The sequence below is a fragment of the Glycine max genome, chromosome 7 (genome assembly GCF_000004515.6).
Source record: "Glycine max cultivar Williams 82 chromosome 7, Glycine_max_v4.0, whole genome shotgun sequence".
In the NCBI taxonomy this organism is placed as follows: Eukaryota; Viridiplantae; Streptophyta; class Magnoliopsida; order Fabales; family Fabaceae; genus Glycine; species Glycine max.
In genome coordinates, this window is record NC_038243.2 from 36,312,105 (window position 1) to 36,330,448 (window position 18,344).

At 29.8% G+C, this 18,344-nt stretch overlaps 1 protein-coding gene across 1 annotated transcript; it reads right to left on the reverse strand.

Moving 5' to 3' along the window:
• Nucleotides 1–10,540: 10,540 nt before the first annotated feature.
• LOC100794130 (protein STRUBBELIG-RECEPTOR FAMILY 3) lies at nucleotides 10,541–17,084 on the reverse strand. Its single transcript, XM_003528385.5, has 17 exons — nucleotides 16,869–17,084; nucleotides 16,602–16,747; nucleotides 16,326–16,455; nucleotides 16,116–16,184; nucleotides 15,635–15,700; nucleotides 15,432–15,503; nucleotides 15,264–15,335; nucleotides 15,109–15,180; nucleotides 14,957–15,022; nucleotides 14,751–14,816; nucleotides 14,041–14,411; nucleotides 13,616–13,863; nucleotides 12,929–13,200; nucleotides 12,475–12,613; nucleotides 11,498–11,634; nucleotides 11,237–11,393; nucleotides 10,541–10,854 (listed from the first exon to the last, which is right to left on the reverse strand). The coding sequence occupies exons 2-17, from the start codon at nucleotides 16,699–16,701 to the stop codon at nucleotides 10,792–10,794; spliced, it is 2,100 nt and encodes a 699-aa protein (XP_003528433.1). The 5' UTR covers nucleotides 16,702–16,747; nucleotides 16,869–17,084; the 3' UTR covers nucleotides 10,541–10,791.
• Between the last annotated feature and the right edge of the window lie 1,260 nt (nucleotides 17,085–18,344).

Below are 18,344 nucleotides of genomic sequence, written 5' to 3' on the forward strand. Positions count from 1 at the left end.
AAAATGCCTGAATTCCTCAGCCACAAAACAGAGAGAAAAGGCCTAAAAAATCTAAACTAACTTCCTATTTACTAATGACCTTCCAACATTTGCATCACCCCCCCCCCCCCCCCCCCCCCAAAAGGAAAAATAGCAAACAAAGCACAAATCTACACATACTGCCCCAACTACGAAGAACCATAAATAAGAAAGAAAATCAACAACTTGGGAGTTTCAAGGACACAACTCACCCACATTGCAACAGAAACTGAGTCACTAGTAACAAGTAACAGCAACCTTAATGGAGGGAACCAGAAAGCATTTTCTGAGACACAACTTATTAAAAGAAACGAAAAACAACAAAAGGATACGTAGTTTGTATCCTGTCTTTGCCATTAGTAATGCAAAAGCAGCTTGTGGAGCAGAAATGAAGTTCCTTTCCCCACAAATGAAGCAAATGAGGAGTTGGGTCAGCTTCTTCAGAACCAAACTGAGAATTTATGTTTCAGTTTTGGAAGTGGAACTGCTGTAAACAAACCAACCAAATAAGAAGAACAACAATCATTCAACATTCAGAAATAAGTTTTTATTTTATTTATTATTATTATTTAACATTTTTTTTAATATTGTTGTCAACTTCTACGCTGAGGAAACAAAATTTTGTTCGACAAATATTAGTTGATTAGAATGTAAATTTTGTTGATAAAAAAAATTAAATCTATAATTTTTTTTATCCATCCAACAAATCTTACTCTTGTTCAATCCTATGGATCTAATGTCTAAGTCAAATCTTACATTGAGATAACAGACATATGATAAAGTGTAACACAATAGCTGATTTCAACCATAGTCGATCTATTGTGTTTTGTGAGATATTGTATGAGTCTTTTTTTACTTTATAATTTGAAATTAACTTTTTGTTAGGAATGCGTATATGGTTTTGAACTAAGATTATTGGCTAAATATATTTAATGAGTATACATGACTTCTATTAACTTGTCATATTAATTTTAAAAAATAAAATGATAATTGCATGCTAAAGAGTAATGAATGTCATTAAATAGTTATAAAAATTTCTTGATGTATCTAATGTTGTAATCCTAAAATTATGAGAGATGCAAATTTACACCAAACAATCTTTGCAAAATACTTTACAGTGTAACACCTCGATTGTTCCAAATTATGGAATGAGATCACATTATTTAGTGTAATTAATAAGGCTGAGTATAGGCTAGAATGTGGTAGGTTTGATAAAGAAAATATAAATTGATGAAATTTATAGGTTGGACTCGTTTGGATTCTTCAAAAATATTTTAATTAATTTGACTTGAACTGAATGAATTGAATTTGGTTTGGATGGAATTGAATAATTGAGTTAACACATATTTTATGATTTAATTTTGTTGAAAAAATATGAATAAAAATCATAATAATGTTAAATAAAATGATAAGATTTCATATTTCACATATAATTACATTTTTAAAATATTTTTTTAAATATCAAAACAACTTTAAATAAAAAGAGAAATATATATTCTTATTGAATTTTTTATAAAAAAATATTAAGTAAATTAAAATAAAAAAGAAGAATAAAATTAAGATAGTTTGAATTGACTTGGGTTATACGGTTGAAAATCTCATCTAACTTAAGTCACAATTTAATATACACTGATCAATAATATATGTAGCTAATTAAAACTTAAAAAAATTGCCAAGGAAGAATTTGGTGGAATATAAAGTATGAAAATTTCATTTTATTTCTTACAAAAAAAAAAAGACATTTGGGACGGTAGATTCATTAATGCTTAGTATAACGTAACATAACTCCCTCTCTTCAGCATTAATTTTTCATTATTTGGGCAAAAATTGGATAGAGATGCATACAGTGTATTGTCATCGAATAAGTTGATTTGATGCTTTAATGGACATATATCAAAATTTGGGCATTATCTTTTGGAATATAGAGTATTTTTTAAATAATAATAATAATAATATGCCTTCAAAATAATACTAATAATAATCAACATCATCGTCAAAATAATACAAATAAAGTTTATTGCTATATAAAATATTGTCTTTTGGTTGCATTAAACATATTTATAAATTTATGTTTATATATAAAATAAATAGAATAAAGTTCTATATAAAAATTGCTAAATTTTAAATTTAAATTAATAATTATATGGCTAATTCTTATTTTAAATCCTAAAAATATGTTCTGTACGTGTAATCATTTTGAATTTTTTAAAATATTATTATTAAATATGTCACCGTATTAGTTTTCATCGTTCTTAATAAGAAATAATGTGAGCGAAACTCAACCAGACATAGTCCTTTTAATGCCATGCACTCAAACTTTTTCACGTGGCTGCATGTTTCTCATGTGGTTCTTCCCTCCTATTTGTTTAATATGGTGGATATGTTAGAGAGATGCAAAGTTACAAAACAACCAACAATTTTGCTCACTAATGTAATGTTTTTTATAGTTACAAAAGATAAGACTGAGTACCCGGTAAAACCTAAAAAGATAGGAATTATACCAATTTTAAAACTAAGTTCAATTCGTTTTTATAGGTTAAACTACCACATTTTAATGTAGTCTAAAATTTCATTATTGTCCAGTTATACGTGGCTCGTGCACTCTCTATCTTTCCTATTTCTCACACCAAAAAAATCATATCTTATAAATAGTATTTATGATGCACAATGGCACATCAACTTCCAGTTTGTATGTCTCTCGCAGTGTATATATATAGCATTCGCACCTAATGTAGGTGCTCAAATGCTCATAAATGCCTTATGAACTCGTAGTGAGTAGCATGCAATTTTGTTTCAACCAATTTCTCCCCAAGAGAACCTTGAATTATTTTGAACTTTGAAGTATTTTAATACTACTCTTACACTATCGGTTAAAATACACAATTTAAAGTCTCTTCTCTCTGTTTATTATTTTTAATATTTTCTTTCTTTTCTTTTTCTCTTTTGGATTCACTTTTCTTATTATTCTCAACTAACTCAAAGTTCTTTTAGCTGATTTTCTCAACAATGCATCTCTTATAATTTAGTACTATTTTTTTTATTTCTATTTCTAAATAGAAACTCATTTTTTTTTAAATTATCAATATAATAAAAAATAATCTTATATCATAAAATAAAATTTTCACTATAAATTTAAAATTTAGTTTATATATTTAAAGATATTTATTTATTATAAAATTTAATTATAATAATATAATTTATAAAAAATTATTTATTATGAATTTTAGTTATATAAAGTAAATATTTATCGTCTGCAATGTAGATACTAAACTTTTAGTTAACTATAAAACCCAACGCCTAAACCAATATATCATTAATTTGAGTGGAATCAGATTCTTTGATTAAGTAGGATTTTGAGGAGTATTTTTTGTAAAAAAAAATGATCGAACGAAGAAATCCTACTAAGATAATTAGACAATTTTTTATTTTAACTGGGATGAGTTAGACTAAACAGGTAAATACTTTGCATCCATGTTAGATTTTCCTCTCTCTTATTTTGTTATTCAAGTTTGGTAGAATATTTGTGTTCTATTTAGGTAAGTATGAATTTAATAATTTAAGAGTGTTGAAGACTCTTTAATAGAATGAAATTTTAAGAATATTTTTTTCATCCAAAGTGAGAAAATAATACAAATAAAAATAAGAATATTTTTCTTACTCAAAGAGAGAAAATAATGTTGCAATGGTTGATACCTATGAATTTTATTATATTTTGATTTTGCCAAGAGAAAACATATTTTTTTGAGTTCACATTTCAAGGAAAAACTATTGTCGTCTCCCTAATTATATTATTCATAAATATTATGTGGATAGTTATATTATTCACATAAATGTAAAATTTATTTAAACATAATGTGTTTTAAAAACACTATCAAATAAAAAAATTCTAAAAACATTTTTATATAAAGTTCTGAAGACCTTGTCAAAGAAAGAAAATTGAAAGTTTTTTTTCTAGAAGTAGGAAAATCATACAAAAGTAAAAAGGGGAAAATTTTTCATTCTTGAAGAATGAGAATAAAAAAGATTTATTCTTTCTCATTAAAAGTGAGAAAATAGTTCAAAAAATGAAAGAAGAAAGAATTTTTCATTTTTGAAGAACATAATAGAAAATTTTGATTATTTCTCAACAAAAGTGAAAAAATAGTGCAAAAAAAAATCAATCTTGATGAATGAGACATTTTACCATTTATAAAAATTCCAATTTTTGTATATAACATAATTAGTTTTACTTATAGTATTTCTATATGTGTATCTGAATAACGTAATTTATAAGGTAATATGTTATATTAATATTTTCATTTGTTAATACATGTTATGATTCACATAATTACATTTAATAAATATTACATATGATTTTTGGGTACATACAATCTAAATAATTATATACATATGAATTAAATATTTTAAAATAGGAAACAAAGATATTTGTAATTCTTTGTGATAATTGTTTATGATATTTATTGTCAAATTTATATTGATTAATGTTATCATTGTGGATAAATATATTTACATGTTATATATTATGTTTATGTTATATTGTGAGTATAAATATGTAATATTCATAATCGTTAGTTGATTGATACTTTGTACAAAAAGTTTATCAATAATGATATGTTAAAGATAAAATTTTATATATTTTCATTCATTTAATGTGTTCCTGTAATAACGATATCAAGGAATGACAACTTAAGAAATATTTTAAATTTTTTCTTGTATACTCAAAAAAATAAGATATAAAATTTATATAAAAAATCATATGACTTGCTTCATTTCCTGAAGTGAATGTTGCACATGTGTTTTTATCAAATAATTGTTTGAATAATTTATTTTTATTCTATCAATTTTATTCATTATTGTTATAGATGTAATTAACATTGATTACTTATGGTTTTAATGTTTTATATGAATAACTTTAGGATTATTTTGTAATCACGCTTGTTCTCGCATTATGATTTGATTCATGCTTTTTTTTCAGAAAACATATTATTTGACTTAAAAGATTTATACATTCAAGGAATATATATGTGTATATATATATATATATATATATATATATATATATATATTTATATATCTCAATTATAATACCTTTTACATGTATTAAGATCACGATACTTGTCCTTGATTGATTTTATTGGTTTATAAACATGTATATATTATATGTGATGTGTCTTTTATCGTGATCAATATCAAGAAACATAATTTAAAAAATAGTTTGAGATATATTTTGTATGTCCCGTTAATAGTATAATGACTCACACAAGGCAAAACAAAAATGAGTTTGTTATTTGACATGACTGGTTGAGTCATCCTGTGTCTATTGTGATGAGAAAAATATTTAAAATTTCATGTGGGCACCCAATAAGAGTTAGAAGATTCTTTAGTTCAATAATTTCTCATGTGTTATATGTTCCCAAAAGAAGTCGATAATTAAACCAATACCAAGAAAAAATGAAAATGAGTCCATTTCATTTTTAGAACAAATATAGGGTGGTATTTGTAGACCAATACATCCACCATTTGAATCATTTATATATTTCATGATTTTAATTTATGCATCAACTAGATGGTCACATGTTTTCTTGTTGTCGACTCACAACCAGACGTTTGTGATATTGTTGGCTCAATTAATTTAAGTTAGAGCTCATTTTTAAATTATCTAACTAAGAAAATATGTCTTTATCTAGTCATGAAATTAAAACTTTTTAATGTTTTTTTGGGAACATGCAGTCTTGCATGCTGCAACACTGGTTCAGATCATGTCAGAGTTATAGTTAGTTCTCCCCTCTTGAAATTGATTTTTGGTTAGCAACCTTATATTTTGAATTTAATATTTTTTTTCTTCGTATGTGTTGTATATGTTATAAATATGAGTCAAATTGTTTGATCACAACATACTAAGATGAGTCCTCAAATAAGGTTGAAAATATATGTTAGGTGTGAATCTCCATATATTGAATCATCAATAATAAATTTATTTACGACTCCGTTTGTTAATTGTTATTTTGAATTAGTTTTTCCAACATGAGGGAGAGATAATTAGCAATTGAAAAAATATATATTTGAAATGAATTATTATTATTTTGATCTTATACAAAACAATTTGAAATGAAAGTTTAAAAGATAATTCATTTTCAAAGTTTAGTAAAAAGAAATGGCTAAATTATATGTATTAACTGTTAATGCTCCAAAAAAAGATGTCCCTAATAGAAAATATTGCAAAATGGGTTTCAGAAACGCATGAAGGATGTTGGTCCCAATGAAAAGAATCCTCAATCAAGAAAATAAGCTAAAAAGTAAGACGACTAAATTGAGGTTACAAGAATGCTGAAAAATTTCTTTGACATAATTATATATTTTAATACCAGAAGAACTTAAGTGTCTAAAATTAGTGAAAATAAAGATATCCCATATTATGTCATGGATGAAATATGATGGAATAAAGTCAATGTTGACAATGTATTTAGATATAATGTAGCACTTAATGTAATAAATGATCATGGGGATTAAGAGTAAGTCTATAAATGATTGTAGACAAATAAATGATTGACCAGAATAGAAAGGCTCAATCGAAGCAAGATTAGATTCACTTCACAAAATGAATGATTTTTGGATATATAATCTATACACCTGAATATGTTAAACACAATTATGTTTTTGGAAACGTAGTCCATTCACACGAAAATAAAAATTTTGGACATGTAATCCATATATTTGAAGACGTAAAACTAGTTAGGTCTTTGGACTTGCAATTCATATACTTAAATATGTAAAATCTATTACATTTTTGGACTTGTTGGTTATATACACTTGAAGATGTTAAACTAGTTAGATTCAAATAGATTTTTGTGCAAAATCAAAATGATAACAATGAAATTGAGAGATAAAAAACACGACTTGACATTAATTTTGAAGACACATATTTTCTTGCAATGAATGTGAGTACTTTTGATACTTAATCACTCTAGTAGCACATGAAAAGCTTAATTTACATCTAATGGATGTTGTTACAACTTATATCTGTTATATGACTTTCTTGATGATGACATTTGCATGAAACTCCATAAAGGATATAATTTGCTCAATAATGCATATTCTCTAGAAGAATATTCTCTATGAACTAAAACAATCAAGTTGCATGAGGTATAATTGACTTATTGAGTACTTGCTATGTATTTTCACAAAAATATGAAAATAAATTTTTTGTAATTGTTGTTTATGTAGATAGCATAAATATTATTGGAACTCTTGAAGAACTTCCAAAAGCTATAGATTGATTAAAAAAATAATTTGAGATGAAGGACCTAGGAAGCACAAAGTCCTATTTGGGAAATTGAATATTTAAAGAATAAAGTTTTTGGGCACCAAGAAGCTTATATAGTAGAGGTGCTTAAAAGGTTTTATATGAGAAATTACATTCGTGGTAGATTCCAATGATTGAAGGTCTCTATATGTGAACTAAGATCCTCCTAAATCTTGAGAAAAGGATGAATAAATACTTAGTCTTGAAATATCATGTCTTAGTATTATTGAAACATTAATGTATCTTTCTGTGCATGCACAACTTGATATATCATTTCCCACCGATTCACTAACAAAATATAAGTTTTCACCAATACAAAGACATTTAAGCATGCACTTTGTTATTTTAGAGGTTATATGATAGATCCTCATAATGATATAACAAAAGTTTGCATGAGGTAATATAACAATTCCATGACAATATGGGAAATAAGGCAAAATAGACACATTAGCTAATCATGCAGAAATTTTAGTTCAACACGAGAAAAAATCACATTGACAATCACGTGAAAATAATATTACATTTATTGCTTGGTCGAAAGAGGGATACATCAAATGAGATAAAACAAAACATATTTAATCAAAATTCTTTTTCACTCATGATTTCCAAAAGAAATAAATGCTCAATGGGTTCGTTAACATGGAAATCTAAAAGATTTATTTACAAAATTACTACTAAGGAAGACTTTTAAGCAACTGACTCACAAGATTGAATTTCATTGTCTTAAAGATGTTTGTTTACATGGGGAAGAAACAAATGTTTTTAATGAGGTTTTTGTTTACGTATTAAAGAATGATTTACTCTTTTTTCTTCACTAGGTTTATATCCCATGAAATTTTTCCTAGTAAGATTTTAATGAAACACATTATTAGATAATGGACATCCAAGGGAGAGAGTTATGAATAATCTTTTTGTGATTGTCCATATCTTTCATTATCTTTTATAATATATCTTTTCTTATTTATATTTATCTTTTATAACTTCTCTAATTATCTTTTTTACCTATAAATAGGTTATTCTTATTGGAAAAAATACACACAATTTTCATCATCTTTAAACTCTTATATTCTCTTCTTCTTTATTATTATGCTTCAAGTTATATTTTATTTAACATCTATTACATTTTTTATAAGTATTATATATGTTAGGGGATCAAAACAACGTAACATATGTTTTAGTTTTTTTTTAGGCAAAATTATAAATTTGGTCTTCCTATTTGTTTCAGAATTCGATTTTGGTCCCCTTATAATTTAATTTACGAATTTAGTCCCTCAATTCTTACAATCCCGTTTTTTTAGTCCTCAACCCCGAAATTGAATGTTGATTGTTACTTGCCAATATAGACTGCCACATGTTGCATTTTTATTGGATGTTGACCGTCATATGTTGCATGTTTATTGGATGTTAATTTCGTACACCTAATTAATGTCAACCTCCAATAAAATTGCAACACGTAACGATCAACGTTCAATAAAAATGCGACACGTGTTGATCAAGGTAAGCAATTATCAATCAACGTCCAATCTCGGGGTTGAGAACTGAAATAACAGGATTGCAAAAAAATGGAGGACAAAATTCATGAGTTAAAATTATAAGGGAACCAAATTTACAATTTTGAGACAAATAAGAGGATCAAATTTACAATTTTATTTTTTTTATTGAGAATAATAAAAATACAGGTTTTCATTTGCCAATGACTTACTGTTACTCATGTGATGCTAGTGGGTTCTCTTGGTGATTTTCGGCAAAGAGAATGTTTTGGCAATTCCAGATTTACTCAAACATTGATGTACCTTTATCATGAAAGTTACAACATAAAGCCACGTACAAAATCAGTGACAAAGTACCAACAGGGCAGTCCCACTGTCTACTGCCGATAGTTAATTTGTAGTGAGTCATTTTCCCCATCAGGCAATGTACCCTTGCTATAAGAATTTTAGTATTTTACATTGGTTTATAGTAATTTGGGTTCACGTACGATAGTTCATCAATTTTAATAAATTGCACACATTTTTATATGTAAATCCATGTGTAAGTACTTAAATAGAAACCGAAGCAAACAACTTAACCAATAGAATCACTTATATTGTTTTCTCATTACATAAAAGTGAAGAGAATATTACTAATAACCGTATTGCCACGACATGCATAGTACGCATAGAACATGATTTGCGGTTTGATAATATTTTTATGGTCATTTTCAACGTCTTCTTCAATCCCCTTTAATTGTCCTTCTTTAACCTTTTAGACAAGGAATACGAAGCACTCCTACGTAGTTGGAAACTGACAACACTGTTTAGTATTTTACGACATAGCATGTGCACATGGTAGCAAGCAATGAAACCAATATATACCTGCAAAATATAAGAACCAATTGAAGTAGTGTCGTCAAGTCATCAACCTCATTCATGGATTTGTGTTCCTGTCCATCTAATCACCATCGCCTACTTGATGAGTATTTGCGTCCATTAATTAATTGCTTAACGTGGATACAATTTTTATTAAGCAGCAACCAAACCTTAATTAATACTTTCCTTTTCAATTCTTAACTCAAGTAGGTATATCTCCAACCCCAAGTGCTCTAAATATTTTGAATTCACTGGTAAAAAAAATAGAGTTCAAGGCACTGCTGATGTGTTTTTGAGAGTATTTTAAAAAGTTTGTCTCATTATATATATATATATATATATATATATATATATATGAGAGGTAGGCAAATTACATTGATATAATTTTAATCAACTATTACATCATTTAATAACTTCCAATTAGTATCTTTGATCATTTACTGAGACTAACCCTGGGGGCTGGCTGTGTACCTTCTCAGTTAGGTTACTGAACTAAGTGTCAATTTCATGTATAATTAGCCCAACCTAAGATATGGGGCAACCACTTTTTGAGGATCTAGGATTCCCATATATCCCTTGAGAAAAAAATCCTAGTGGGCAGATTTTTAGGTACTGGAATGCTTTATATAGATAGCCTCAAAACCTATAAAGGAAACCTATGTCATAACAAATACAAAACACACACTAATACTAAGGACTCTTTCATAATTTTAATATTCAAATTTTTAGAGTACGAGACTTGAAATTTAAGTGTCCGCTGCCAAATCCTTACTTTCATGGTTTATTAAAGAATGGAAGTTTTTTATGACTTTTTTTTTAGTTCATTGTTTTATGAATGAACCACATGAATAGTTTCATAGTTGGATAGTTATAGCTTCCTCATCATGCAGAAATTTTAGCATTCATATGTCAGCATTCGGGTGAATCATCTGTGTTGTGCTTGTGTCTGTGTACATACACTATACAAACTCAATAAAATCACACATTACGGAACGATTGATGTCAGTGAAAACAAAAATAAAAATGAAAGAATGAATATGTAACATCCAGAAAATTTGGTAACCAAAAGCTTCTGTTACTAGCTAAGGCAGTTCATCACCCCATTAACAGCTACACGACCCTCTACATCATTCGCAAGAGGTCCTGAACAATTTCTGACATCACTGGTCGAAATTCAGGTTCATGCTGGAAAAAAAAACAATAGAAAAAGAAAAAAAATTATGGGCCATAAGAGAGTAGATAAACTGCATCAACCTAAGCTATTGGGGTATAGTTTTAATTCCAGACCATACTCCTTGAAAGGTCTTAGTATATTCAATATTGACAATTCATGTTATGGTTTGCACATTTCTAGACAAATAAGAATTTGAAGATTACAAAAAGCGGGTTAAAATGTAAAGCACGCCTATATAATTTTTTGGTGAAGTCTTTGTGTTTTTTTGGTGAAAAGCATGGCTCAATATTTGATCAATTAAAAATTGATTACATTTGTGCAATGAACCATGAGACAACTTATGAACCCCAACATCTCCTCTTGTATTTGGCACAAAAGTAGGCATAAAATTACCTGTATACATGAAGAAATAATGTCTGCAAAACGTGACAATGATTTCTTAGGATATTCTCCATTCAAGGAGGGGTCAACCATTTTTGACAATGCATCTATGTCATGGAGTTGAGGGACTGCCCATCTCACCAAAAATTGTTCTCCACGAGGCAGTGAGCTATAACAATACGTAATTAATGGTACCTTAGCCAAATTCAATACTTTAAATATGACTTCATAAAGCACAAGTATCTAATATAACTCATTAATGGGATTGCTAACCTGTCATAGGATTTTCGTCCAGTGAGGAGTTCTAGCATTACGACTCCAAAGCTAAAGACATCACTTTGCAGTGTATAACTTCCATACTCAAATTCAGGAGCACTGTAACCATTAGCTGTGAGGTGGCATCCCACCAACTGAAAGATGCACCAGTGTTAGCCAGAAATGCAATAAAGAGTTAAAGACAGAAAAGTTAACCTTTAATTGCTGCTGTCTTACAAAAGCACAACCCTCCAAACACACACACACACACCTGTGGAGTGAATTTTTCAGAAATTTTAAGTCTTGTGAGAATTGGAATTTAAGTCATTTAGTTATATATCCTTCATAAAGTTGTGGAACAGACCAATCATCCATTTGATCCAGGTATTACATAATTTTATAAACAAATTTGCTTAGCAGCCATCATGATGTAGCTACAAAGAGGGTGTGGGATGAACAATGTCTTGAATAGTTGAATCCTTTCACACCTAAAAAATTTTCATAAGTGCATCCATTTTTTGGTACATGCGAGTCTAAGGGGAGGGGGAGGTAGACTTATTCTAAAATTTGAGCATGCTACAGGCGTCAAGAATGACTTATTGGGATTTCATTTGGTTCCTCTAAAGTGCATCCCACACTTCAGAGGGCAAAGAGCATAGTGATTGTTAGTGTTAAAAAATCTACAGTTGAAATTATAATAAAATACATGCTACTTGATCTACCAGTTAAGCCAACCATTATTGGCCCATAACCGCATCTTATTGCTCCTCAAGACTAGCTTCCTTTAGCAGTCTGATTTTTTTTTTTTTAAAATAAAGTAAAATCCAACCACATGTTTTCTATGCATTCGTATTTAGGCCAGTTATTTCATCTTGTTCAATAGCAATCCAAGAATGTTGAACGCATATTTTAAAAGCAGAAAAGAACCAGGAATCCAAACCCCCAACCATTATATCAGATGAAGATTACGTTAGAAATTAAAGCTGAAGTGTTACCTGACTAGCAGAGCCTGAAGATAGTAAAGAACCTAATCCACAATCAGAGACACGCACTTCCAAATTGTCATTGAGGAGTACATTAGCAGACCTAAAGTTTTGGTGCACAATAGGTGGCTGACAGTGCTCATGCAAATACCTAACACGTGAGAGAAAAGGAGATGAATAAAATTAAGGTTATCAAGAAAATTACCAATGCCTTAACCTAGTGTTAATAGTCTAAAACATAACATTGTTAAATGTGGATGAAGATTCAATTTCACATCATATGTGTGAAAACCGCCTAGCAAAAATTCTACAAATTGCAAGACCTAATATATTCTTATTAATGCCTAACATACAAAAGTTATGTTTCCAACCTCCAGAACAAGACAAGCATTGTTCAGTAACCAATATTGAGTTTATCTAGTTACATGAAAGAGTTATTGAATTTGTGACTAATTGCTAAACTTACTCTAAAGCTCTTGCCGCTCCAAGTGACACCCAAATGCGATTATCCCATGAAAGTTTAATCTGAAGTTTATCATCAGTATGCAATGCATCATGTAGGGTACCATTACTGCAATACTCATGTACAAGTAGTCGTTGACTATACTCAGCACAGTAGCCCATAAGCTTTACAATATTAGCATGTTGAATTTTGGAGATACTGAAAGCTAATTGAAGAAACTGTTCATGATTTTGCCCCATAGAAGCAGTAGCATTCAGCTTCCTAACTGCCAGTAACTACAAAGAAGATTATTTCAAAGATATAAGAATATGAAGCTCCAGTTAAATAAGTGAAACTAGGATAATAATAACAGGTCATGGCAAGAAAGCACAACAGGAAAAATCTGGAAACGTCACAAAGTACTAGATTCCTAACAACAAGCAATGTTTAAACTTCAAACTAATTTTCTTAATTTATTAAGGGTAGTAGAGGAAAAGAAATACTGTTCAAACTATTGAGAGGGGGCAACAGAAGATGAACAAATATCTGGTTTTATTTCTTTCATTTAAAAATGTTTAAATAAATAAATATTAACAACTCAAATTGAAAATTTAACCCTACCTTCCCTTTCCTCCATAGGAATCAAAGCCAAGTTAGCAAAGAAATGAACATTAAAAGATGCCCAAATACATTAAACTAGAAGAATATTACCTTTCCATCAGGGAGTTCAGCTCTGTAAACAGGGCCAAGCATGCCTTCCCCTATATAATTTTCTTGGGAAAAACTATTTGTGTACTGCTGAAGTGATGCAACAGTATAAACTTTGATGGAATTTGTTACAATTTGTCTTTTGGTTGCTGTGGTAGATATAGCTTGATTTATTATTAAATTCTCTCCTGGAATGATTGGGATATGATGTGGTGGTGCTGGCTGCAGGGGTGGAAGTTTGGAACTCCATCCTGTATTGTTTAATTCATAAATGTTATTGCATTCTGAAATTGAAGAAATTCATTTCGCAAGTACTTCTTGTTTATCCTGCAACTTTGGTTCTTCTATTTTGAATTGCAAATAGAGTTTAAGAAATTATATTACAACAGCTAAAACTAAAAGAATAGGAGCTTCATCATCAGATTTACCTTTCTCCTTGTCAGTAGTTGCTTCAAAAGGGGAGTCGCTGCTTGTACGTTTATGCAAAGATCTTGTATACACATTCGTGTTGTGTTTCTTATATTTCTTGTTCTCCTGTCTTCTCTTAAAGCACCACAGCATTAGAAGACAGACTCCTAATGCAATAAATATCAAAAAGCCTGCACCAACAATCCAAACTAATTTTGTAGTTTTGAAAGATCTCCCAGCAATTGCAGGTATTGGTGCTTTTATGGTATCAGAGGGATTATGTGTCACTTTCCAAGGTGATTTTTCTGGGGAAGGAGCCATAGCAGCAGGTTCAGGGGAAGCAGCTGGAGGTGATGGAATGATAGTAGTATTAAATGGATTCCCATCTTTTCTGCAAAGTAAATGCTACTATAATTAACTTGTATGAGAAATCTGGTAATGGGGCTATAAATGAATTTATTTTACCCTAAGGCGATATGCAAAGAAACTAAGCCAAAACTAAAATGCTAAAATCATCTGGAAAAGGATAATCCTAGAATATTGCATTACATTTTATCATCAATTCTCATCTGAAATAAACTAAAGTACAAATTTCCAATGTAACATCTCCTTGAAGGAATAAAATAATAATACTTGAACATAGGTTTCAATTTAGAGAGAGAAGGAGATTAGCTAACAAAACTATGTTAGAGAAGAAAAAGAAATACTCAAAGTGTAAGCCATGACTCACCTGAAATTAGGGATACTCAACAACTCTGGGGGAATTGGCCCAGAGAATATATTGTTCTCTATATTCCTACATCATTATAAATTCACAGTTTAACTTAAAAACACTCTAAACTTCCTAAAACAATAACTTGTTGCTAGGTATATAGACAACAGTCATCTGACTAATTTCTATGTCTGTAAAGAGAATATGGTTTCTGAGAAATATACAGATCCTGAAGAGGGAGGTCCTGCAAAACAAAAAGGATCCCAGAAAGTTGATTGTTCTGCAAGTGTCTGCAAAATAAATAAGATTTTAAAAACATGTAATCATTTAACGAGTAGGAAAATATAATCTCTTCGTTGCTAAAAGTTTTACTTACAATATGATAAGAGATGACAAATTCCCCATTGAGGGAGGCAGCTGACCACTCAAATTGTTGCCAGACAGATCCCTGAAGATAGGCACGTGATTTGTGTCATTGTGGACAAAATAAAGACAGTGAAATATCAATGTGATTTAACAACATTTTCTTACATATTCATCAAACCAGTGAGCTGTAGAAACACATTTGGGATTTGCCCATTCAGATGGTTATCTTTTAATGACCTAAAGGTGGCAGTATATTCTCATTCAAAATGAAGAAACAGATTACGGAAAAACATAACAACTTAGTATTAAGAAGAGGAAATGCAATAAACTCACAAGTCTGACAATTGAGTTAACGAGGACAAAGCATCTGGAATGCTTCCATTTAAATGATTAGCTGACAGTGACCTGAATTTGTAAAAAGAAAACAGAAACTTGCATAAGGAAACTTGTGTCTATGAATAAGGATACAAATGAGTTAGTCAATAGACAGTACAATTAAACAAGTCACAAAATTGGTGATGATAAAGAAAACATACAAGTTCCTCAAAGTAGGGGACAAAGTGGATGGAATGGTCCCTCCAATCTGGTTGTTGCTAAGATCCCTGCCCAATTGGGGAACATAAATCTTCTTGAGGTTTTCAAGCAAATAATAACACAATCATGGAACTGAAACAAGAAAGCATATAAAAGAAATGCAATCATTTTCAGTATGCATACATGTAAAACCATGCAATACAAAACAAAGCTATTTCTTCTATTGGTCAAGAGCTATAAAATTCCCTAATAACCAAACCAAAAATTTGACTCACCTAGTCACCAGAGCATTTGGAGTTTGGTGAAATAGGAACTCAGTGTACAAAAGTTCAGAATTTCAATGGTTACCCAGGGAAAAATGTAAATTGTACTAGTAATACTCTAGAAATCACAGTGGACATATTCAAATAGACAACACTAAATTCATTGGTTTTGAAAGACATGCTAATGACATTTACCATTATCTTGAAAATACACACTTACATGTCTATGATGGATGGGAAATCCAAATTACTCCCCAGCTGTCCGCTTAAATTCATGCCTCCCAGCCGTCTGCCAACCCAAATACAAATTTTAGAGAGCCATGTCCCAAGTGATCACATTCACCATATAAAACATTACACTTTTTGAGAAAATAAAACACAAGACAACTAAACAACCAACAATAGTTTAAGGAAGTGAGGAGGGACATACAATGCAGTTATGTTGGAGAAGACACAACTCACACCTTCCCATTGTTCCAAACAAGGATCTCCTCCTATGGCTTTCCACCCCTCAAGGGGTGGTGAGCCAAGAGCCACATACAAACTATTGATTGCCGCAACTGTGAAGTGTGAACCATAAACAAATTGAAAGAAAACGTTTAGCTAACACATCCAAATAGAATACGTATGATGCTTACGAAACAGAGCATCATAAAATTGAATTACAATCAAAACTGAAAAATGAGAACCCTGAACTATACTATACCATCAAGTGGGTCAGTGTCCCCAACACACAAACTTGCAGTGAAAATCAACATTGACAAGATGAAAATTTGCAAATTCAACTCCGAATTCGCACAACCCATTTCTTCAACAGAATCAGCTTTCGATTTTCAGCACCTTTTCCAATGCCTTCAGAGACACAAGCCTCCAAAAACGTTACTAAACTCAAAATTGAAAATTGAAACAACAGAGCAAGACAAAAGCGTGAACTTTGATGAGAATGAGGGTAATTCTGAGAATTGAAACATACCCTTTGGCGATCAGAAGCAAATAAAGTTGGAGTGTGGGAAGAGTGGAAGATGGGTGTGGAGAGTGAAAAAAAGAAGAGATGGTTCCAAAGTGCATAGAGATGGAGACAGACACACTCTGTTCTGCTGCTTTGTACTTCTTTCTTTCTTTCCAAAAGCAAGAGCTAACAACTACTGCAACAACACTAACGTCACTGTTTTTTTGGTTTGAACGTTGGTTTGGTTCAAATTCTCTTTTAATTAAAAGCAATAAAAATGCGGATTCAGGGTCCACCAACGTCAACGTTGGACCACCGCGGTTCCTTTTATGCATACTCATTACTCGGTGCTGTGCTGGTCCGAACTTCAAAACATAAAAGCAAGGAGTTATAAACTTATAATAAAAAAACATATTTTAATTATATACTAATTTGATTGTTCTAATCAATTATATTATTTAGAATCAGGACAACAATTGTATCAAATTTTGTTATATCTCCAGTCGTGAAATTTCATAATTAAGATAATAACACATAATTATTTTACACAAACAAAAAATAATAATAAATTAATAAAAAATAATTACAAGTTTACAATTTTTCTTATCATTATTAATTTATTTTTAATTTTCGTTATCCATATTATTCTCTCTAGAAATTAGTCATAACAAAATTAATAGATAATTCGCATTAATATGATGACAAAACATTTAAAATTTAAAAGTGTTGTGTTTATTTTAAAGATATATTTTTCCGCTCATATTTGAGTTTAAAAAATTTATTTGATATTAGTTTTGTAATATAAAAAATGTGATTTGAAAGTTACGTTAATACCTCATTAATAATTATAATTAATTGTTTCTGCATAAGTTACTTAATGTATAAAATTTAGTTTTTTTATGAGATATTAAATTTGAAATTAATGTTTTCTTTCAAATTTCAAATTTGGATTAATATTATCCAATCATTTTATTCTTCTTTTTCCATAATATTTCTCTTTTTCACGTCCATTGAATCTTTCTTTCTTAGCACCCTACTCTTATTCAAAAACTACATGGACAACAAACGCGCGCTGTTTACAACTCATACAAAAGTGTTTTTTTGTTACGGTATTAATATAACAAGGAACTGCATGTAAGTATGATGTCCTTTAAAATTACCTTCCATCTCAAAATGTAGAAGCCTTCAGGAAGGAATTTGTGATACTAAGAGGGGCTTGGGGGAACATATACGATGGGGTAAAAAGCAACGTGGGACTTGAAAGACATGATTAGATTAGCTGTGGATTCTTATATTCGCCATTTTTTTTAGTATATAGAAATGAACATGCTCTTGACTTGACATCGTTTGTTCTGTTTCACTAGAATTTATTGTTTTGGGACGGAAAAACAGTTGATGATGTAAGTTGATAATGTAAATAGTAGTTGATGATGTAAGTTGATAATGTAAATATTATATTATGGAGCTCGAGTTTATTCATTTATCTGGGATAAGTATATA

Excerpts from the sequence above, each read along its gene's own strand:
- LOC100794130 (XM_003528385.5), bottom strand. The coding sequence starts at position 16,701 with ATGGGTTGTGCGAATTCGGAGTTGAATTTGCAAATTTTCATCTTGTCA. Across the intron at positions 15,504-15,634 it reads TCCCCTACTTTGAGGAACTT|GTCACTGTCAGCTAATCATT; the intron begins GTATGTTTTCTT and ends TTACAAATTCAG. Across the intron at positions 15,181-15,263 it reads CTCACTGGTTTGATGAATAT|GGATCTGTCTGGCAACAATT; the intron begins GTAAGAAAATGT and ends GCCTATCTTCAG.